Source organism: Pleurodeles waltl, chromosome 9, assembly GCF_031143425.1.
Source record: "Pleurodeles waltl isolate 20211129_DDA chromosome 9, aPleWal1.hap1.20221129, whole genome shotgun sequence".
NCBI lineage: Eukaryota > Metazoa > Chordata > Amphibia > Caudata > Salamandridae > Pleurodeles > Pleurodeles waltl.
Window position 1 is genome coordinate 778,936,861 of NC_090448.1, and position 25,045 is coordinate 778,961,905.

Genomic DNA, 25,045 nt, shown 5'->3' on the forward strand with positions numbered 1-25,045 from the left:
AATTACCTCAGTGTATTCGGTGGAGCCAATCAGGCCAAACTCTTCGGCTCCCCAGCTGCCGAACACGATTGACCTTCGTGGGCGCCATTTGCCTGCGGGATATGATGACAAGGCAGAAATTGAACATTGAAGCAAATCAACGTCAACCAAACTACCTATGCTCTTCGTGGTTACAACTGCCAGGGCGGAACCACTCGTTCAAGCATCTTAAATTGGACACTTTAGACAGACCTAGAATGTGACCCATTAAGAATGTCTGTACCCGACAGAGCTATCGTTGAACAATTTTGGTCTGCTCGAAGCCATTTTGGAGTCTTGCACTTGTAACGCACACTTTTTGGGCAGGATTTGTCCCGGGAGCATGCATTTTTTATCCAACTCATAAAAATACCAAAACCAGGCATTAGGAAATACCATTTATTAAATCACTTTCACCAAAATAAAATATATGTGTTTGCTGGAAAATGGCAGAACTTTATTGTAGTACTTTGCAGACGATCTAAGCACATTGTAGTTTAAAAAAAATCGGGATTCTGTAAAAAAAAGTGCTGAATTTCAACATAAGAACAAATAATATAGACTTTTTTGACTTTCCATATTTTTGCAAAATCTTTCATGGTCTCTGCTAGTCCGTACAATTACAATTATAGATTTTTTCTTCTCTTCTCGAAATCTGTGGAATATATATTTAAGGAGTATCCACGTACCAACAAACTGTGCAGGTGCAGTTAGAAACACACAGAGGTCCGATGCGCAAAAAGTTGGAAATCTGCATCCAAGATTTTAGACCTCGCCAGGGTGCAAATTTCTGACTTTTTCTAATTTACGGATGTTTTCCAGGTCACTCATGGATATCTGTCAAAGTCTCAAAGTCTCATGACATTTTCCAAGAAAAATGTGCAAATTCTTTTTTCCTATGTAAAATCACACACATACTTTTTCGCATAGGAAATTCAACAGCACGAGTGCAAAGGCACTTGTAATTTTTTAATCTTCACAGGTAAAACGTTCTTTCCGTGCACTTTCCTCTACACCCCCACCAATTTGAAGCTGTGCTCTTCCAAAGCAGCATTCTTGAACTAGATTTACACCTACCCTTGACTTGAGCTAATCTCCGAAGTAGCTGGGAGCAGTCACAGATGATATTGTCAGCAGTTGTACACCTACGGCTACATCACATAGTTCATAGCACCTGCTCACCTTCCTTCAGCCTTTTCCCCAGCACCCTGGTGATTTCCAGCATGACAGCGGTGCCGCTGCTGGGGTCGATGGCGCCGTGGACCCAGCTGTCTCTGTGATTGCCGTACATGACGTAGCGGTCTGAAAAAAGGATTTCAAACAAGCTGGAGAAGAAGGTTCTGGAAAAACATGCCTTCTGGGTAAACCACTGACGCGCCGAACCATTTATCGGCCTTTTATCTAAATACAGCGTTATATTTTCTATTGTTTAGACATTGCAATGAGTAGAAGACATAAAAGTATAGTGTTCTATTCAGGAGTAACTGTGTTCCCCTTTGCAAATGATCATTGTTGCAGTAATTGGTCCAAGCTTGTGAAAACAAATACAAAAGGAAGTGGGGATTAGCTATTAATTTGTAGTAAGACAATTTAGCAAGCGATGCACTTATTTTGAGAGCCCTGTGTAACCAACAGATCACCTTAGGTCAGAGGTCTTCAAACTGGGGGCGGGCTCCCCTTAGGGGGGCCTTAAGTGAGCCGGTGTTGGGGGTGGGGGGGGGGTGGTTAGGGGGTGAGATGAGGGGGGGGGGGTGCAAGGCTCTGGTTAAGAGCAGCATCATGCTTTGTTTTAAGTGATAAACAATGAGCTGCAGTGGGCCACTTTGAAATGGGCCATCACTAACTTCTTTTGTCAAGTATTTCCTGAGAGGGAGAATGTGTACAAAGGGTAAGAGAATGTAACTGCTATGTTTAAGTATGTTAAGGCATATTTAAACACTGCCAATTTGATAGAACATTTGTGAAAAATTAAAAAGGGGGGCCCATGTTTTTTTTCCCGGGGCATTGGGGCGCAGCATTAAGAAGTTGAAGACCACTGCCTTAGGTTAACACTACTTCTGAGGTTTATAAACTTAGTCAAATTGAGTTGGACATTGATAACCCTTCAATTCACTGCATTATCACATGGTGGAACTGTGTCGATGAGTACTCAAGTTTAAAGTTTTTGTCATAGCAATGAAGAAGTCACTTTGCATTGAGGAAGGTATATAATCTTTACATTGCTTTGTCAATATTCTCATCCAGCTCCTGGGTGTGCAGTTAAGGCGAAAGGAGAAACACACTCACCGGGCTCTACGCTCCCTCGGATCATGCCCATCACATTGGCGGACTTTCGGATGTCTCTGTAGTTGTAGACGTTCACCTGGACATCACTGTAAGGAAGATGGTGAGAGGCGAGAAGATGTAGACACAGTATACTATCTGCCTATTGCATGGAAAAGGTACAGTGATATATTAGACAAGCATTCATTATTTGTCGTCAATTGATATGACTCTTAATCTAAGGTTTACAAATTAAATGGAAAATAGCAAAAATGTGAAAAAAGTCAAAGGAGGCAATTAATAAAATAGTAGTGACTTAATTTAAGAAGCAGAGGTCCTGGTAACTCATGGTTGTGCAAATAAAAAATGGCATTATGATGAGGAACAGTTCCATCTATTCAAAGGGTAACCTGGGGACTCTGAGTCAATTTTATAACTTCTAAATAAGAGGAACATGGTTGGGCGGTGGGGCTGAGAGCACAAGAGATTGGCCCGTGTAGTACAGTTATGCTTGTGTGTCATTAGAGGTAAATACAGCAGAGGAGCTGTAGCTGTGAAGTGGCAGAGAAAATGAGGTGGCATGCTGAAAGCAGTGTAACATAATGACGCACAGAAGAATGTTGGCATTGTCCTGCGGAAAAGATTGAGACCTTATCAACCTTAAGATGACTGAGATGGTGGTACCTAACTAAACAAGACCTGTAGAACCACAATTGAAGGCCTTTGTGCACAAGGAAAAGCATGCCCTACGACAGATAGGACAACAACTTTCCAAATAATTCAATAATATCTCAGAGATTTTACATGTTATAGATGAGTCCTCATCTTTACAGAGTCCATCAACTAAATAATTATGAATAGCTCTACAGTGATATCATTAGCTTTACAGGGAGTTCAGCAACATCACAGAGTTAAGTACATTTACAGAGATCTCAAAGATTACAAAAAGTACAAACGCTTCACATAAGATTCAGAAACTTTAGAGTTAATAATTTTAGTGGATGTCAAGTCCCCTTATGAAGCAGTCTTTGGTGAAAAAAAAAGAACGTGTGACCAAAAAATTTACACAACACACGATTTGTGCACATTTCTGGGCCACTTATGCCTATCTGTAGGCACATTTCACAGGCTACAACAGCAATGAAATGGCATCTCTACATACCTGCCCGGAGGAAAGGCTCCTGGATCCCGGAAGCCTGGCCCCACAGAATAGTCACAGCCCAAGGATCCCTGCCATGTTTCATCAGCTTTGGGACCTTTCAGCTGGCTAAAGAAGTAAACAAATGGTTGGTCATAATGTCATACAGGAACACAGTGTGAATTCCTTTGGCATTCCACGTCTCGATGTCTTATAGCACAGATCAACATGTGTGCATTCTTATCATATATGAAAGTAATAAGTGAGAAATAAATGAGAGACTAGGGGCCTGATTTAAGGGTTGACAGACGGGATTCAGTGCATTAGGGTGGCTGAAGACATTACCTCCACTACTCTGAAGGACTACCATCCAACACATTTTAGGATGACCTCCAGTCCAGCAATCCTCTCTGTACACTGGAAGGAACCGCTGTTACAGCAGTTATTTCCAAAGTGCAAACATTTGGTGGAAGACTGCAGTCAGTTTTGATGGTTATTCACCATCATTTTCCAAAGTTTATTTTTTTTCCAGAAACAAACTCCCGAAGCAGGGTTTGTTTCTGAAAAACAATAAGCTAATGCCTCCTACATTTTTGTAGTTTTCTCAGAGAGTTTTTTTTTTTTTCTATATCTCACTGTGAAGCAGGGACGTACTGTAAAAGAAGGACATTGGACCATCCGTTCTTCCTTCTCCATTGGGCCTTCGGAGGAAGTATACCATCAACAGAGCCAACAGGGGCTCCAGTCAGAAAAAACTTATGGTCACCCCATCTCTAAATGAGGAGGGAAGACCTAGGGTACACCTTCACCTCTGCGACGGAGTACCCTGTCTGCCAAACTCTAAATCAGGCCCTTAATGAGAATTTTGGTGAGAGCATAAGTGTTCCTGGAGTGGAACAAGAATTCAAACTATTGTTTCTTTATGTCGAAATACATTGTTATTTTGTGAAAGTATCAGATACCAGGAGACATAATTCATAACTTTATTTTTTGCCCCTGACCTTGCTTCCTAGGATAATAAATACTCCTGATGTGCTGCTGTGTGATTGTATTTGTGTATTGTATGTTAGCTTTTCATGTTTATTTAATTTAAAACTGAGATTCCAAACATGTGGAATCATTCTTATATTAATTACTTTTATTGACGTTTCTGTTACACAGTATTCTATATGTGAAATATGTACGATACATGATGTTGCAAAGAATAAAGGACAGGGTGGAAGTTAATGTTAAAGTACTACTTCAAGTTTTTCATTTTCATGTTTTTAGGTTTTGTGTTGTAAGTATACTGAACACACCTGTCACTTTAACTTCCCTTGAATCTAGTTTCTCAGTGACTTTATTTTTGTAATTGGTTTAAAACCTAGTCCTTGGCAAGCACGTACCATGGCATCCAAGGGTATCGATATCTCCCTACCGGAATTAGCCCAAAAAATTATTGTGAATTCATGAACAGTGTATCTGGGGGGAACAAACTGTGATTTTTATTGAGCGGCGAGAATTATAGTTTGGGTTTCAGTTTTATTTCATAAGAGTAACAGCACTTTCTCTCTGTTTTAAAAATGTTTGCATATACACACAATCACCCCCAGTCCTAAGGTGGCACTTTATAAAACAAATAAATGAGTACATACAGTACTATCTGTATCTTGTGTTAAGTTTATGGACACCAAGGTATAAAGTAAGCGTATCACACTTAGTAGACGGGCATGGCATGAGTTAACTGAAGTGAGCAGGGGTGCATACTATGAATTCTGTACTACAGAATGGCCTGCATGTCTTTAAGGCGGGATGGTGAATGTGTTTCCGGATGAGCAGGGTCCATGCCAGATTTTCTGCGTAACTGCATAGGATACATTTAAATACAAAGAATCTCATTGGATCTTATTTGCTTAGGTAGTAGTATTCCTGGAAATCTGGCTACGACCAACCATTTCAACAACAGTTGGTCAACTCTGCTTTAAGCTCATAAGAGAGGAATAACTTATTTTGACCACGCTTTTCTCAAGCTGTGATCCCGAATCCAATGTTAAAAGGTACCATTACCTAGAACTTGCAGAGATTCTGCTTGGACGGACACAGCAATAAACATTTGACATATAAACATAAAGGTCTACATGACTGATTAGTGCTTGATAAATTGAGAACTGGATCCCCATTGAGGCTTAATGCATTGGCCTAGCATTAAGAAATATTTTAAATGTCTACGTGTGGGGCTAAACTGAAAGCTCATAAAAAGTAATCTGACGTCCTAACTAGTCCTTGTTAATAGCGATGGAGCTAAAGAGATCATTGGGTAATAAAACTGGAAAAACGTTACATTGGGCCTAGCTATTCTATAGAGGATCTGTAATGTATGGAAACATGGAAAGCCATAACGTGTGAGATCCCAATTGTCGTCAGGATGACATAAAACCTCACTAATTTTGGTTCACCTTGACTTAATTTTAATCATCAAACTTTGACCCAGTGCAAACCAGGAAAGTGAACGTAGGAGAAAAAAAGAAGTGAACAACAGAAAGGAAGTGCAAAAGAAAAAAAGAAGAGATATACAAGAACCCGCAGAGTTACATAAAATACAGGAATTGCAATATGGTAGAAGAAAAAAGAATGAGGAAGAATCTAGACTAAGATAAGTAGTCTTGCTTTTCAACAATTCCAGCATTCAGAGAGCCCTTTGAACTTTTTTTTGTACATTTTGCATTTGAAGATCTCACCGTGGAAACTAATGAGCCCACACTTATTAGCAGCAGCACATAAAGGATTAGAAGGTGATAAAGAATAGAGGGTGGGATGCAGATTCCAATCACTGCCTCAACTACATGGGCAGCATAGGTTCGAGTGGACTCTCTGCTTAATAAAGAGCTTCTAAAAGCATAAACTATGAGCCTACTGCTAGGGAACGGATGAAAAATGTCCACTGACACTTCTTCTACCCTGCTTTGCCCATGAACTCATCAGTCAAAAATCGTGACAAGGTGTCCACTCACTAGACTGCATACAATATATCCCACTACAAACATATCCTAACCACTACTTCGAAACAACCATTACATCTCAAGAAAAGAATAGCTGAGTAGATGAGGGGCTAGAATTAGTAAAAATATACTTATCTTGATGATGATGATGATGATGTACTAGTAGACAATGTATTAGATGCGACATTTTTGTAGAGCAATATTCTTGACATGGATATGGTGCCATATATCTTTGAGGGATTATTTTCAGCTAACAAAGAGTGGTAGTCCAGCTTTTCTTCCCTCTGCAGTGTTTAGATCAGGAGAGACCAGGTAAAAAGGATGCCGCCAGTAGACGGCAAGAACTGGGAGAAAACAGTCCTTTAGCAGCCATGGATGGCAATTATATGTAAGCAGGATTAGTAGCTGCTACCCCTAGCACTGACCCTGGTACTGCTTCTGAAGGGATATGCAGAAAAAGAAAAGTAAATAAGAGAGTCAGAACCCTGTTTACTTTTTTGTAAATTCCACTTTTTTCTTTTCTCTTCGGCCCTCATTAGTAAATAAGAAGCTGTTGAGGGGATAAACTTGGGACCGGCAGTCAAGTCTGTGAAGGCATTATGGCCCAGATTTAAGAGGTCCTAGCGCCTCCTTGCGCCTCATTAGTGTCATTTTTTTCACGCTAATGTGGCCCAACGAGGCCAAAATTGCCACACCAGATTTACAAAGTGGAGCAATGCATGGATTGCGCCACTTTGTAACTGCTTGCGCTCATTATGCCTGCACCAGGCATAATGTATGCAAGGGGTGCGTTCAACGTTTAGGGGGGGTAATGGTGCAAAGAAATCTATTTTTACGGCATTTTTAATGCCTGCATAGAGCAGGTATTATAAGGAGGCACACCATTAATTATAATGGGCCTCAATGTGCTTTGCAGGATTAGCGTAAAAGTTTTAGACGCTAATCCTACAAAGCGCCAAACTAGTTCCCTAAGTACCGCCATGGTTTGCTGTATCTTAAATATGGCGCATACATGGTGGCATTATGGGGGTGCTAAGGGGCGAAAGAAAATTCTTAAATCTGCCCCTAAGAGTTATAGGGTACGCGGTGAGGAAAGAGATAACAGAAATATTGTCCCCTACAACCGTTTCCACTGTCACTCACCATATCAGGGTCCTGGCATCTTCATATCCGACTGGCTGTGTTGGGATGGGTGGGATCCCTTGGATCTCGGACTCGTTGATGCGATATGTATGTTCTGAAATCAAAAGCCGTACAGAACTAGGAATGATAGCAGAGACGTGAAACCAAAAGGGCTCACAGTGAATGAGAACCTGGCCTGGCCTGTCTCTCGCTCCTCATGTAAAGACTAATTTCGGAAAGAGCAAGCAGTAAAAGACGATGCACACATCCTGAATGAGTCAACAGATTACACAAAGCCCATGGCCACATCCAAGAACAGTAAAGTCTTTGAGCACGGATACAAAGGGTGAACACAGAACTGAATATCTGTCCATCCCCTGCACACCCCAAAACAACAATATTTTCACACAATCTTTCCTCACGGTTTTCCATCTTCACCCAGTGAAGTGATTGTCCACTGCTTGGTCTACTTTCCCACTAGTCAGAGTCTTCTCTACCGACAATGCTGTGAAGCACTGCTACTGGATGAAAGATAGGGCATGGAGGATTATTCACCAAAATGCCAAAGGTAGCGGAAGAGACATCACGCACCCTTCCTTTTTACACACCACTGACATTAAGGATTTGAACTCTTGTTCCACCCTTCCTTGGTCCCTCAAAAGCCTGTTGAGGAGCCATCATAAGATAAGCACTGGAAGCTACAGCGAGTGAATGGGGAGCTTAGACCTCTTTTTACTTTATGTTTATTCACTTCCTTGATGTCCCTGGGATATTGGTGTCACAAGGGCAATGCAAGGGGGTATTAAAGGACAAGCCAAGATATCAGTTGCTACTGTTGATAACCTATTATTGACCTCCATAGGTAGCATGGGGCCAGAATGAAAGAATGGGAGACAGCAGTATTACATGCCTCAATTTCATTCATCATTTTTACAAAGGATGATGCCACTTAACTGAGCACTGACAGAGAAAGAGAATCAGATTCTAAATTTGAGTCATCAGGTCAACTCTTTGCAGAGGCAGTCAATGGCAGGGGTAATGTTGCTCTCGACTTTGACTTTAGTTCATGAAACTGTGGACATGTAAATGGGTTTGAGAAATCAAGTGTAGTTTACAATTTCCAAAAAACAGTCACAGATAAATATTTAATGGTGACCTGGATACCTGAATCTGAATCAGTCTCCCTGGAAAGAAAGGCTAGCCAATATCGAACCAAATTATTGACTACAAGGCTGCCATGCCTCATATTCTACTTTAGGCAATCTGATGGCTTAGCGTTCCTATACTTTGCAGAAACATTGAGCACCAGCAGTTCCTTCAGTTAGCTCCAGAGCAACAATCTGGATCTCTTCCTCCCAATAGCACAGGTCTTAATCTGTTGTTAGAATGCATACACAGATTGCTTCAACTTTCATCTTTGAATTCTAGACAATACGTTGCCTACTGCATGCCTCAAAAGGTTGGGATCAATCCTACTGATCTTTTCATAGCCTTGCTGATTCGGTCCAGCTGCTGGTTGACTGCCTTTAACGAGTCCACATCCTGAGGACATTGATTAAGTACTGGTGAGTTGACCGCAAGAGGCAGTGACGCTACCTCCCAATCATGCACCAATGACCCTGCAGCTAGCTTCCATCCTGAGTGACTGCACCCCCTTAAGCACTGTTTTGGGAGCCACATAGTCCACTAAAGCCACAACAGGGTTGACATCCTTCCTTGCCACCTCTTCAGAGATTCACCAACCAACTGGCCTCTGCACCTTTGGCTCCTGAACTTTTGGCACCCTGACTTGTTTTCTCTTTTGCACTTTTCGCCCATCTTCGCTTGCACTACAAACCTTTTTTTCTTTACATCGTATCCAGAGCCAGCCCTTTCCATCCAGTATTGGAGGGCCCAGAAAGTAGGACCATTTATGCTATGTGGCCAGCAGCTATGTGGCTGGAACTACATCACCTTAAAATAATAGTGAGAAAGCTGGTTCCCCAGTTGAGCAAATATATGGGAATTTCATGACCCTGACTAGCCATTGCTAAGGTATTGGCAATTTTAGTTTTGAAGTTGTATAATGATTAATGTATGCTAATTTGGCACCACACTAATCTAGTGGTACTGTAACGTTTTCAGCTATAATCCAAAGACCAAGATATACACAGTGATCTCAAGCCCAACTATAAGGTACTAGGAGGCCCAGGGGACTTGCAGGAGCTAAAATATGGGCCTGATTTAGAGCTTGGAGGAGGAGTTACTCCATCACAAATGTGACGGAAATCTGGTCGCCATATTACAAATTCCACAGATTATAATGGAATTGTAATATGGTTGTAGTGAATTAACCCCCACTTCCAAAATCTAACTCAGGCCCTATATCATCCTTATTAGTATAAATGAGGATATTAAGACCTTTATTTAGCTGGGATGTCACTTTACCTAGCTGCCTATTTCTAGAAATAAGAGCAGTTAAGAATATATATTTCCTGGAGAGCTTCTGGGATACTTTCAGCAATACATTATCCAGGCACATCCTCTGACTTTGACATCTGTGCCATCTTGATGCAATTGCAGAGGTACCTACATAGACTTCAGTGTTAACTTCCACACTCGATACTACCCCATACCTATCCAACACTGGCTCATTGAGCAGTCCAACCACAATCAGGATCTGCAAATGTCATAACAGGTAGTGGCATTCCTAGTAGAAATAACAGGGGTGCAGAAGACTGTACTCTACAACCAAAGAACTCTTGCAGCCCGCTCTATGGCCAATCATTTCAGGAACTAGGGGACGGAGAAGAACCAGGGGACAAACATGAATACCAACATATTGGATACAGTATGATTATTAACACTGGTGAGAAGGCATAACTGTAGATTAAAGAGATATAGGAGAACTTAGAGGGGAAAACGAGATGGGTTCTTTCTAAGTTGTCAAATTCTAGATTTATTTCCGTGTCTTGAAAAATTCATAGCACTGGGTAGGGGGGGGGGGGTCACAATGCCAACAACAATACAGACCACCCTGCTCTCCAAACCTTTTGCAGGGTAATATGGGGTCAGCAGGTCCCCGAAGTATCCATTGTAAGATCCCCGCTCAACCCCGGATGGGGGTAGGTACCACGAGTTGGGATAGGTCTCCTGTTCTGTTGCCTTGCCGTCATTGATGTCTTTGGGATCTGTGTAGACAATGACTCCGATCACGCCAAACGGTGCACCATTGATGGCCTGGAAAAGAAGAGTCAAGTGGGGGACTGAGCAGAGAGTATTGTGCCAAGTGGCCAGGTGGTAGGCTTGCAGACAATTCTTCCAGCATTGTAATTACTAAGGGCCTGATTATGATCTTGACAGCGTTGCCGCTGAGAGGGCAAAATTTGGCAGTGGTGAGGTGGCCGTCAAGTCAGCGGGCTCACCGCTGTCATGTTACCATGTTTCCACCGGTCCGTCGGGAGGCGGCATTGGCCTCTGCTTCCTTAGGAAGCTGAGGCCAATGCCATCGCACACAAGCACCCTCAGAATGCAGTAGCAGACAGTGCACATTCTCATTGTGCTGGCAGGGTGGCCCCTGCACTGACCCCCTGTGGCTCCCAGCACTGGCTTTTCACCAGCCTTTTCATGGCGGCAACCCTGCCTTGAAAATGCTGGCAGAAAGTGAAGGCATGATAACCACAGTGGTGCTGATCAGCATGGCCGTTACTGACCACAACTTCGACTGCCGCCAGTCCGTTGGGCTACATGATCAGGGCGGTGGTCAGGATTGTGACCGCCAATCTCGTAATGAGGCCCTGAGAGTTTTACCTGCAGAGGAATTTCAAATCACATATGTTCTGAGCAAGTCACAACTTGTTTGCAAGTCACTTGTACATTGAAAAAATATATATCCAGTGGAAGGCACAAGCTGAAACATGTTGGCCTTTTCATGCGATGTGGTGCACCATTTTGAATGAAGAAAACGAAATAAACTTCAACAGCATCTGTGGACCCTTTGTCGTGATGCCAGGGAGTAGCAAGATAGTTTGTGACAGTGTGTCTGTGTCTGGCAGTGAGCGGCTGTCAGAGGTGAGGAGAATATATATACATTTTCACTGAAAAAAACAAAGGTTACAGGGATGTTTCAGTTAGGTTCTGAATTTACTCATACAAAAGCAAAGAAATTCAGCAGTTATAGTTAGAGTTCTTTCAAGTAACTATAACTCGCTCCCTAAGGTAACTATAACTTGCACCCTCACGAAGGCCATGAATGGCAGGAGATGACCCCAGGGCCTAGCCACATTCAACCCCCATGATCACCTAACCTTGTGTCAGGCACATCTTTTGGCCGTGCATGGTAGGGTTTAACCACAGGGCCTCTCTCTGTGGGTGGATCTGTGAGCGGTGCTTCCGTGTCCGAGTGGGTCTAAAAGTGGGTGTGTGAGTCTATGAGTGTGTCTGAGTGTGTGTGTGTGAGTGGGCATATGAGACGTGGAGTGTATCTATAACTGAATGAATTAGTGTATGAATAACTCTGTGAATGTTTTTTTTACATTTTGTTTGTGCATATTCGCAAATTTGTAGTGATGTTTCATGGGGGGCTTCACTGAGCATTGTGTCATATAACTTATATAGGAAATTAATCTATCTGCTAAATATGCCCTCTGTTCAACACGAGTCAATGTTTGCACTGATTAATCTGCTTGTAAAATCATCTATGAAGAGTAATTGCTATCAATATTATCTGAGTTGTTATCTGTGTCATATTTCTAGATCTTGAACCTAAAGTCAGTCTGTTTTACAACACTGCAACTTCAGATACTAATGCTTGTTTGGTTTTAGTTAGCATTTTGTATAGCGATGACAGTCAGATGCATCTAGGTGCTGCATTTACACATATAAAATCATGGTACACAACACCCCACTCCCTTATATTGCTACACATATAAAAGACCACTCTTTCCGCCTCCTTTGGTAAAAGTCATTTTCTGGCATTAAGTTTCAGTGTGTTTCTAGTCTACTATTCTAGTTCTCTGTACGGCAACTCATATCCATGGAGTACTATCAAATCTGCAGCAGGTGTACTTTTAGTGGGTCCAGGGGTGTAACAGCTTTTTTGATGTTTAGTATGAATGTTAAAGTTAAATTTGCATGCCGAGTGGAATCAAACTCACTTGCTGGCCTAATGTGCAAGTTTTTGTACTGTCACTCAGTAGGCTGAAGTTTCAAAGCTAAGTATAACTTGGCAGTGTGTTTGTTTATTTACTAGTGTTTTGGCTGTTAAACCTTCCTAGTAATGGAACATTCACATTTATTTCTTCTCAAATGTGTGGGTTGAATGTTATAGTTATGCCTGGAAACAGTTCCTGAAAAAGTCACCTGTGGTCTAATGGTTAAGGTCACAGACCCTAATACTGACAGTTGAGGGTTCTAGTCTAGTTGCGCCTATAAGCATTTTTTTTCCTTTAAACTTCAAAAGTTTAAGGTTTAATTGACAAATACATTTTCTTTTCAATTTGCCCAGAAACATCTCATTGTAAGTATATCATCCATCAAAGTCACTCATGCACCCGCTCACAGACCAACTCAGACCCTTGTGCACCCACTCACAGCCCCACTCAGACCCTCACACACCCACTCACAAACTCACTCACGCACCCATTCACAGACCCACTCAGACTTTAACACACCCACTCACTGACCCACTGACACCCTCATGCACCCACTCACAGACTTGCGCAGACATTGATGCACTCGCTAAGACACTGATGCACGCACTCTCACACCCAGACAGAGACCCTCACAGCCTCTCTCATTCCCAGATACACTCTCTCGTACATATTCTCACACCGAGAGGGACAGGCTGCAGCCAACTCCCACCACGCATGGCCAAAGTGCTGTGTGGAATGTAGATTTGGGTGGTTAGAAAGGTTGGTTGCAGGGTCTGGCTGCAGGCCTTGCGGATAACTGCTGAAGCGCACGTGCGAAGTCCATGCACGGTGCAAGACTGGGAGCTTATAGGGGGTTGGGCTCATGGCCTGGCCACAGAACAGCCCCTGTAGTCAACAGCCACGGCGCATGGCCTTTGGCCGTGCACGGTGGTCGTTGGATTAACCTATAGTAATGAAAATTACAATACGTTAAAAAAAACATAGAAATTCACTGAAATAAACAGAGGTTGCTAGATGTTATAGTTAGGAAATAAAATTAAAGAAAACAAAGAAAATCACTTAAAAAAAGGTTTAGGGACGTTATAGTTAGGCTCACATTTCAAATGTACAAAACCATAGATATTCACTTGTTATAGTTAGAATTATTTCAAATCACTATAACACTTGCCCTAAGATAACTATAATTTGCATCCCCGCCATGCACAGTTTTCTCATCAATAAGTTGAATGCTAACGTCACAGTGATATTTTAATGATGTTATAAAATATGTCATGAGTGCTGTAATATCTGGGGTAATTAGCAGTGTATGGCGAGGGCTTGAGCTATAGTTATTTTAGGTTACGAGTTATACTTACTTGAAGTAACTCTAACTATAACAGCTGTTTTTTTATGGTTTTGTACGCTTGAAATATGAGCCGAACTATACCATCCCTGTAGTCTTTGGTTGTTTGACATAATTTCTATGTTTTTTTAAATTCTATTTGCTAACTATAACGTCCCTCTAGCCTTTGTTTTTTTCAGTGAATTACTATGTTTTTTTACATAAAGTAATTATAATAACGTTATGTTAATCCAACTACCGCCGCGCACAGCTGAAGACTGCGGCCATGCCCTGCGGCCAACCCCTTATAACCACCCAACCCCATGCCACATACGGCCTTCTGCCCTGTGCAGCGGGCAACCCCCTGTAACCACCCAGCCCGTGCCATGGACAGCCATCGACCTTTAATTCTAATTCCTAACTATAACATCCCTGTAACCGTTGTTATTATATATATATATATTCACAGAAAAAAGAAAAGTTAAAGGGACTTTATACTTCTGTGAAAATGTCAGTTAAAACATACCTTTTTAAACTAACAAAACCACTGAACTAACTTCACACTGTTGTCATACATCTTGTCATTCAGATGTTGCAGTGATGTTAATCATTGATGTCATAGAACATGTCATGAGTGATGTAATATGGTGTAATATGGTGGGTAATTAGCAGTGCAAGGCGAGATCACGAGTTATAGTTATTTGATGGCACAAGTTATATTTACTTAATATAAATGAAAGTGGTAAATTTCATTTGTTTTGTTCATTTAAAAGTTTTATGTTTTAATTTACATTTTTTTATCTAACTATAACTCTCTTTAAAAAAAAATCAGATATTTTCTAATACAACGTAAGACATTATTACCATATCTCTATACCTTCTCTTTAATCTAATTTTTTTCAGTTAATTAATAGTGTTTTAACACAAAGGTCCTCATCATGACATTGGCAGTAATGACCGCCTACTGCTGCGGTGATGGCCGCCAAAACACCGGCGCTGCGGCTACCTACCATCCGCCATATTATGACCGTAATAGGAATTCTGCCAGAAGCCTGGCAGAAATCCGGCTGCCGTCATGGCAGCGGACGGCGGTAAGGTGGCGCTGCTGCCAGAAGTAGCGCCTCGCCAGTGGACCGCCGCAGACCATGATCCATGATACGGCCTGGCAGTGTTCTGCTGGCGGACGCTGCTGCTGGCAGCCGCGTCACATCCCATCTCCTGCCGGAGGACCCCTGCGAGCAGGTGAGTCTTATGCTCCAACAGGCGAGGGGGGTGGGAGGTGTTGTGTGTGTGGGGGTGTGGGTATATGTCTGTGCGTGTGTGTGTGCGGGTGTGTGGCATGTGGAATGCGTGTGTGCATGAATGGGAGTGGGTGCGTGTATGTTGTGTTGTGTAAATGCGTGGGTGCTTGAGGGTATGTCAGTGTGTGTGGATGTGTGTGGGAATGTATGTATGCATGCGTGGGTGAATGTGTGTATGAGTGTGTGTATGCGTGTGTATGTTGGTGTGTGAATGTGCTTGTATGTCGTGGGGGGTTAGGAGGGGGGAGGGTGGGGGAAGACTCTGGGGAGAGGGTGGGGGGTGGGGAGACCCCTATCAGTGTCATGGAAGGAATTCCCTGGCACTGATAGTGCCTACCACCATGGTTTTCCTGGCTGTATGGTAGCCACGAAAACTATGGCGGTAGGCGGGGTCATGATCCCGCGGGCGGGCTAGTGTCGGCCGCCTGGCTGGAGATTGAAGTCTCTAGCCCTGCGGCTGTTACCGCCCTGGGAGACGGATTGGTACATTGGCGGTTTGGCTTGAGACAAACCGCCAGTGTCATATTTTGGGGAAAGGTACAGCCAGCCTGTTGGCAGTACCTTTCTCCAAAATACTACCATCCCGCAGGGTCATAATGAGGCCCTAAGTGTTTTAATTGACATTTTCACCTATCTATAATTCCCTATAATACTTTTTTCAGTGAATTTTTAAAGGGTTTTTTTTAATGCAAAGAAGGATATTATTACCATACCTCCATAACTTCTCTTTAATGTTTGTTTTCTCAGTTAATTAATAACATTTAACAGAAAGTTATATTTTATTACCATATGTAGCAACAACCCAACACCTGCGGCCATGCCCTGCATCCAACTCCCTGCGTGCAGCCAACTCCATGCCTCACATGGCCTGCAGCCAGGCCCTACATGCAACCACCTCTGCCCCCACTAGGGCCCAATACCCCCTTGTGTGCAGCAGAGGGTTGGGTGCAGGCCCTGGCACCCAAACCCCTGCAGGAATGTTTGTCTGACTATATGATGTTATAATATAAATGGATACTTTTAAGTAAGGCAGACGTACTGACTTCGTCAACAGGCACAACATCAAAATATAAAATGTGGGCCTATTAGCTTTATGAAGGGGTTAGCACATCAACATATATACTTCATTTTAGATTTAATTAATTCAAACAGTATGATGTTTAATAAAAGTGATTGCCATGAAAAATGTAATAAAGTTTTATTAAAAAACATAATGAACATGCATTCGAGTCTATTTTGAACAGTTTACAAGTTACTAAGTGCAGCCATAAAGCCATCCAAAGGGGCTCTACATTCCAGCTGAAGAACATAGAGCACAAGGCTGCAGTGTTTTAAAGTAATATGAGAAGCTCTCCTGGGGTCATTGACTTATTGACCCAGGACTTACTGTTTTTTCAATGTTGCTGAGGGACTTCTGCACAACATGCCCCCATGCAGAGCACTGCAAATGTTGGTGGTGGGCCTGCCTCATCTAAGGGGACCACAAGCAAGAAAATATGTATTGCCATAAAGCCATATGGCATATGGAGAGCTCTTTTTTAGGAGCATAAATGAGCTGCTCTGGCCACTCATTTATTATTAACTTTTTCTGTCTTTTTAAATAGGTTTTGGCTGCCCCTGTCCCAACCAGGACAACCACAAATTTAATTTTTGTTAGGGCCACAGGGGGATCCCCAGGAACCCTGCGGGGAAGACCACTATCAGTGTCAGGGAAGGAATTCCCTGGCATTGATAGTGCCAACCGCCATGGTTTTCGTAGCTTCCATACTGCCACGAAAACCGTGGCTGTAGGCACTATCCGTGCCAGGGAATTCCTTTCCTGATACTGATAGGGGTCTCCCCCGCCCCACCCCCTCCCCAGCTTCTAGTAAGTAGCCTCATACCTGGGGCTGCACAGAAGCTTGCAAATTTTTTTTTTTAAATCTAGAGTGCCTCAGTGCCTACCCGATGCAACTCAAAACTATTTTTTATGATGTGACAAGGGCAGAGGCCCAGGGCATCGACAGCTCCACCGGCTCCATGTCAGCAAACCCTTTGGCAATGCAGGAGCCGTCAGAAAATTGAGAGAGGTTGGATTCAAAAGTTAAAACATTTTCTGCTTGATACCTTTAAAACCTTTCCCATTTGGTGATAATGCTTTTCTGTTTTCCATGTATTTATCATAGGGGATTATAATAATTTTTTCCATTTTCCGATTTGTTTTATAACAGTCATGTTTCCAGAAATATTACCTCATCCAACTATGTCCAGTTAGTTTGGGGTATGTTTGATAGCCCCATTAAGCAGCCTTAGCTAGATAACTAACATCTATCCTGTTTTTGTATTGTTAAAAAATATAATATATTTTAATGCACTCTTCTTTGTTTTCATTTTAATGACTCATATCCCTCTGTAATCACATTTTCCAGAATGCACTGATGTGCTAAATGAAAGCCTCAGAATAGAAAGTGTCCTTATGAAGTGGAGTCCTATGAGGCCCTTTACCATAGACAGCTAGGTCCTGGGCCATGGACAGGATTAGGGGTTGTAGCCAAGGGGAAATGTATGACGTTTTTCACACAGTGAGAAAATGAAGCACACTTTTTAAAGAGCACATTTTCAATAAATCTCACTTTTCTCTACACTGAACCGTTGCAATGGAATTAAATGATATTCGAATATGTGTGTAATTTATTTTGAAATATGGACTATAAAAGTCTATTTCTAAAATAACCTGAACTGAGGATAAGAACAAATCAATGGCCAAGACTCTGCAGCTTGCATACAGTGCATACTTTTATGAGCTTCTATTTACACAAACAGATGGAAATGTGAGGAAGCGGATGTCCAGTGCTTAATTTGTAAATAAAAAAAGCTTACCTCTGAAACGCACGGCTGCTGCAATTAAATGTGCGGGCACAGAATGCTGAGGCAGCATAATCCTAAAGCCATCCGGGCCTCTTTAATCCATTTACAGCAGAGGTCTTCAAGCTTTTTGATGCCGGGACCCCTTCTCAAAACCTTTTAGGCATCCTGATAAAAATTTCTTGAACCTGGTACTCCTCTTCATCGACAATCATTAACATCCCCAATTCCCACTGCAAATCATTTTTACGGTGTGGAAATAATATGAAACAGCGTTTAGCAAACCAAAGGTCAGTGAGTGTTGGGGCGTGGTCATGGGTCTGGCTAAAAACAAAGGTCCTCATTTATGAGGAATTGGCATGGGGCAGCGCCGCAAGTCTTCTTGCTACACTGCCTTTCCCCAATATAAAAGGGTAGGAATGCACCAAATTTATGAAAGACGGTGCAATCCTGTCCTTTTCCCCTGCGCTGGCTCACAAATTGCTGCGTAACGCCAACAAAGGCAGGATTGTTTTTGTGCAGGAGGGGGCACCTTCCTGAACAAAAACATCTTTAGAGGTATTTTCCTCTTTCCATGGGTGCAGCAGAATGCAACACACATGGAAAGAGGAAAACATTAGGAGAAATGAAAACATTTCTCATTCTGCTTGTGTGAGGTTTTGACACTGCTCCAGTTTATGTGATTTTGTAAATGTTGGGCATCATCAAAATCCATGAGTGTTGCATGGGAACACCCACTGCAATGCCCATTGGTTTGACTTACTCCATTTCTATGAGGCCATGCAAAGCCGCTTAGGGTGGCTGTGCGTCGCCTCTTAGGTATGACTGAGAGGCTTGTGCTGCCGGAGCCTCAATAAAAGTGATGCTCTAGTGGTGCAAGCCTCTCATATCCCCAACTTATTCTGTATGTTTTTTTTAGGTCTTTCACCATCATGTAGCTACATGTAAAATAACAGGCAGCTTAAAAGAAAAATAAATAACAGAAAGTGGTCACTCATTGGGAAATGCACTTCGGTGCATTATGAAACCTATATTAGTTAATGCACTGCAGTGGTCTGTGTGTAACCAGACAGTCACAGAATTAAATCTTGGTTGGTGCAGTGGAGAATAGTGACTTGTATATATTTAGTGCCACAAGGTAACAGCCTGTGACAGAAAGCACTGTGAAAATGTAAGTCATTATTTTATTTTATATTTACATTGCACACTCTATAAGATAGGCCACTACAAAATGCCCCAAAAAGGTTTAAGATAAAATGGTGTTTCCAAAATGTAGATTTAGGTAATATCAGACATTATGTAATACTTTCTTTTATAGCTGTCCCTTCAACACCTCCTCAGGGCTAATAAGCCATATGTATATACAATTACAATTAAAAGCACACACTTCACAGCCCAGTTGTTAACTCTTTCCACTACCACTCAAAAAGAACAAATCTTTGTCATCACAAAGCTTTGAGTGATTCGATCAATTAAAGCCAGCACCGGCTCCACAGCATCCTTTAGGTTTGTATATTTTACCATCTGCAGATCAACTCATAACTCACATTTGCATTTCATTCATGAAGCAGGCCCTCTGGCACAAAGGATATTTTAGCTGTCTGTGCAGCTTCATTTCACAGCACAGGAGACTCACTCAATAAAAGTTCTGCAGAAGTACTTTAACCATTGGCTGGGGGAATAACGACCCCCTTTCCAGGACTCCACGGCCCGCCTGGGGGTCACGACCCACAGATTGAAGATCTGTGATTTACAGCTACTTCTTGCCCCTTCAGCTCACTCTTGCAGCTTTCTGCTTTCTCCCATTATGGCGCTTTTTTGCTTTTCTCTTCCTCCGTCTTTCCCATGGCTGTCTTTTGCTCAAAGTAAATGCTGCCGGCCTTCAAAAATAGGTACAGGTGCCCCACAACAGAAACGACCAGCTCAAATTAAGCACTGCAGATGTCCTTTATGATTCCTCAAGTTCAGTGCTTAATTTGTAAAAATAAAATAAAAAAAATAAGTAAACTAAAATAAGTGCAGGGTACTAAAGTTTTTCATAGTTGTCGCCGCTCCTCTACACTTCTTGTCTCCTTGTTCCACTCATCTCACTAATGCAGGTTGTATTTCACATTCACCACTGATTTTCCATTTGTCATTGTTTTCACATTTCTTTTCCTTTTCTGCAGTTCCCTCTTAACCGTGTGAGCCAAATTTAGATCATGAAAAATACTTCCTGAACCCAAATGGGCACCTATCCCCACAGTCTTCAACCATCAACACATATTAAGTTCCTATCATTCCCTCAACTGGTAGACTGTGGACTAACATTACTCCCTTTTAATTTGAAGGATGTGGGCTTCTGTTGAGCTTGTGATGACTGGTGTAGGGTTCCACCAGTGCATTAAAGACATACCAGACACTCTTGTAGGATAGCTGATGGCAACTGGCCATGAACGTGCCCTGCTCCATTTTTTAAACGCTTTTGTTCTGCACCTCGCCGCCAGGTGTGTGTTACTTGGGGACGTGTCCAATGCACTGGCCTGGTAGTTCACTACAAAATTATATACTCAGTGCACGGTGGCTACCTCACAACCTGATTTTTCAAAAGTAGTGCATGGCAGCCTGGCCTGTTTCTACTCCAGCTAAACTGCAGCTGTTGGACCTGCCTCTTTTTGCAGGGTCACCCTTAAGCTTTTTGCCTCCTGTTTTTCTGACCACTGTTAGTGGGCTGAAGGACTCTGGACACCTTATCATTGCTGATCAGTGCTAAAGTGCATGTGCTCTCCCCTATAAACTTGGTATGATTGTCTTACATCTGATTGGCACATTTAATTTACCTGTACGTCCACTGTGCACTGGTATTCCTTATACCCAGGGCCTGTAACTCAAATGCTACTAGTGGGCCTGCAGCGCAGCTTGCGGCACCCACAGAAGTAGCCTTTCAAACCTGAACAGGACTGCCACCGCAGGGCCTGTGTGTGCTTATTACTGCTGTGGCCTGGCATCTAAATTTACTTGCCAGGCCTGGAACTCCCATTTTATTACATATAGGTCACCCCTAAGTTAGGCCCTAGGTAGCCCCATGGGCAGGGTGCGGTGTAGGTAAAAGGTAGGACATATGCCTTATTGTGTGGCATGTCCTGGTAGTGACAAACAGCCTATTTGGCCTCTCTCATAGGTTTGTATTAGAAATGCCCTTGCATATCTCTAAGTATTTTTCTGATCTGTCAGGCTCAGCATAGCCATGTTTGGAATGGAAGTGAGAAATGCTGCCTATAGGTGTAAGAGGATTTTTTATTACCATTGTAGAAATGCCATTTTTAGAGAGTGGGCATTTCTCTGTGCTTATGATCTGGTGCTTTGCAGCCTGACTCAAATCCACGTATGGGGGTTGGGTGACAGCAGGGCTTTGTGCTTACTTTTCAGACAGCCATTACACAGGGAGGGTTGGAGGTGTAACAGGATTACATCTGCATACTGAATGGTCTTCCTGGCTTGGAGAGGGAGAGGCAGGCACTTAAAGTTGTATAGGCTGTGTCTTGTCCTCACACAAAGGGCTTGTTTACCCCCTACTGATGTCTGGAGCCTGAGCTGAGGTTGAAGGGGGGTGTTGTGTACTTCTGAAGTTCCTTTGAAGTGCCCCCTGAGATCAAAGAGAAAATTAGTATAAGTACAGAGGTTGTTCCCCATATTTTAGACAATGTATGGACCTGGAACCAGATACTGCTTTTGCTATAAGGAACCACTATTGGACTGCCTTGTGTTGTGCTGACCTGTGGCCTGAGGAGCCACAAGAAGGACTACTTATTCTACAAGGACCCTGGTGTGCTGGTCTTTTGCTTGCCCCTGTCCTGTGTGACCGCAGTTGTCTCCAGGGACTGGGTGGTGTACCCCTCTTTCTCCTCAGCTTCATAATTGCGAATGTGGAGTGTAGCACTTTGTGAGGGCTGAAAGCACGCTTCTGGGTTCTCCTTGAGGGATCCTGGCTCGTGGTGAGCACTGCCCTCTTTGTCCTGTGGAGAGTGCTTGGAGAGTGCTCTGGCCTCTATAGCCTAGGAAAAGGGTAGCAGCGGCTCCCCTATCCCCTCTGGACTGAGACTGGGATGAGGAAGGACCTTTGCGGTGCAATGGTCGTGCCAAGCTACCAAAGGGGTGAGCAGGGGTTATCTTAGGTATGTAGCTCCCTTGCGTTGACTAGAGTGGTGGTTACTGTCTGGCTGAAGTGCCTACCCTAGCCAACCAGGAACCCCATTTCTAACAGCAGTTATGATAACTAGGACAGGCAGGGTAATAGGCCTTGCCGTTAGAGCATGAGAGCTATGTTTTTGACATTATTAATGCTTGTTTGTAAAGCATAGTAAACAAATCTTTAAAAAAATAATTCAATATGGCCATCTGTATTTTGTATTTGCATGCATCAGCTGCCATCTTGGACTGGTTTACCTGTACGAAAAAAACCTGTTCCAAGATGGCCACAACTTTGTCATGACACATGCCTTCTATTGGGCAGCTAATCAGAAACAGGTTTTCTGAATGAAAAAGTATTCCAAGATGGCTGTCAATTTGTGGGTATGATTTATGATGTCACTAAGCATTTGTATGCATTTTAATGCCTTGGTGGGCTGGGCATTTTGTTTGCTATTTTGTAATTCTAATTTACCCTTCCAAGATGACCTAAACCCATTTTCCACAGTACATTAAATTACAAAAATGTAACCAAAGTAATGAAAACGTAAATAAGCAAACAGCTCAGTAGCAGTATGCAGCTTCTGGTCCTTCGCAAAAAAAAATCTATTTTTGTTTTAGAGCAGAATAATAAAAAGTGTGAAGGGGCAGGGAAGCAATGTTGAGGAGATGAGAACAGTGCAGGGGGTTTAGAAGCAAACGAGGAGCAGGGAGAAATGGCAGAGCAATGGAGGAACCGGTAGAGAGTACAAAAAGCACAAGATGAGCAGAGAAGGGTGGGGCAGCAACAGAGGAAGTGAAGAGGAAAGCAGCAAGTAATCATAAAATTGGGGTAAAATTGTGAAATTAAACAAACGTGCTATGGAGACAGAAGAAATACATGTACTCCCATGAAGTGCAAGAAGAAAAAGAACCAAGCATTGGTAATGCCAACAGGTCTGGCTTATAAATGCACTGTCAAGCCAGAACTAAAAATCCATGTAAGTTAATGACTGCCTCCTCCCGTATGCGCTGCTGCCAGAGAAAAACAATGTAAATGATCTAGTTATCTAAGACACTATAATAGCATTAAAATGGCATGAGTATGCCATGAAAGTCCAAGGTCAGGAACTGGATAGATAAACAAAATGATCACAGATGTGTGGAGGGCAAGCACTTTTTTGAGGAAGCACACAATGTTTTTCCAATAAACTTACTCTTGCCTGCAACCTTGTGGGCAGAGTCAAAGCCCCACTGCTAGTGTTTCTCTCAAAATTATCTGTCAACAGCTGCAATGTCAAGCCAGGCCATTAAAAGAAGTTCCCTGATTATAAGCAGTGAACAAATACAACTCATCAAACCAGAAACACTGCAAAACAGGCAAGCTCCAAAGGAAGGACAAACACAAGAAGAGGAAGATAACAGATTGACATGAAAGACAATCAATGAGAAACAATTGGCTGCCAACGCCTAACTATTGATATTGTACACACCAGATCCTATGACAGTAGCTGTTGTAGGCGAGACCTAAAAAATTATTTTGTAGCGTCATCTGTGGACACAGGAAGGTCCTCATTGCATTCTATGAGGATTCATATCCCAAAGGAACATACATTTTGTTTGAAGCAGAGCACAGCTTTGTGTGTGAATCAGTGTGTGACATAATTCCACTGTGCGAAAGCAGCACAATGAAATACAGTTTGTGGTCATGAAGAAATCTAAATAAGACACACCAGGAGTCATTGCTTCTGGCACCACATACACTATTAAGAAGAATCTCAGAAAACACTACAGGATAGTTAAACATGGAAAACACTGCAAGGAGAGTTGACAAGATGTGTGGGGAGTGTCATCACCAGCTGTCAAAGGGGACAGGAAAGTCCCTCATCACTGCAGGCGAATGGAACACCCACCATGGCAGGCGAATGGAACACCTTTCAACTCAAGTATCCCTTGAGGCAACTTGGGAACTTCTGCTGTGCATCGTGGAAAAAAGTTTTTAAAAAGGCAGCATGGTGCATCCGAGCAGCTGCATCATTTTGTAGGAGCATGGTTGCTCTATTACTCATGTGTCTACAAAATGATGTGGGCTCCAATTTTTTTTATTGCCGATCTGACTTGAATTAGTAATCGTTTAAAAAAAAAAAAAGTATTAGAAGCACAGCAAAAGTGCTTTAAAGGTGGTTGGAGCAACAGCAATTTGCTGCCTGGTCCTCTTCATAAAAAATATATGTTAAAAACAACGACCGCTGATGGCCGGAACGGGGCAGAAATGGGGAGCAGGAGGGTGGGAGGAGACAACAACAAGGAGTTGGATGGTGGAAGAGGAAGCAGCACTCAAGGGAGACGTACACAAGCAAGTAAGCATGAAGCGGGAGAAATACACAGGATCATGCACAACAGGGAGGGAGCAGCGGAGAAACACAAGGGAGAGAGCAATAAGGGGTGAAGCGGGGGAAACAGAGAATCACACTGGAGAGGCATCTGGAAAAAACTTGCACTCTCATGGAGTATTTAACCAAAAAGAAAAAAACTAGCAGGTGAAAAGTAAGCACTGGAATGGCACAAATAATGAGGCTATGCAAAAGGGTGGGACAAACATAAGAAGAGGAAGGAAAGCCCACACATAGTAACAAATAAAAATCAAGCAAATGAGAGTGACAATAAAGTCAACCAATGTTAAGCAATGGGTGGGCTCTAAGCTCGCTGTAAGCTGACAACATGTGTTTTTGCAAACCAGACAACTCACTCTGTCTGGTAGGAAAAACCTATATGGTTGTAGA

At 42.6% G+C, this 25,045-nt stretch overlaps 1 protein-coding gene across 1 annotated transcript in view; it reads right to left on the reverse strand.

The window, feature by feature from the left end:
- Positions 1-25,045, reverse strand: part of NAALADL1 (N-acetylated alpha-linked acidic dipeptidase like 1) — a 208,604-nt gene that overhangs the window by 114,996 nt on the left and 68,563 nt on the right. The window contains exons 5-10 of the mRNA XM_069207973.1: positions 10,548-10,737; positions 7,540-7,633; positions 3,443-3,547; positions 2,305-2,390; positions 1,201-1,320; positions 7-92 (exon numbers count right to left, since the gene is read on the reverse strand). Coding sequence (XP_069064074.1) covers positions 7-92; positions 1,201-1,320; positions 2,305-2,390; positions 3,443-3,547; positions 7,540-7,633; positions 10,548-10,737 — 681 coding nt within the window. The remainder of the gene's footprint in view (positions 1-6; positions 93-1,200; positions 1,321-2,304; positions 2,391-3,442; positions 3,548-7,539; positions 7,634-10,547; positions 10,738-25,045) is intronic.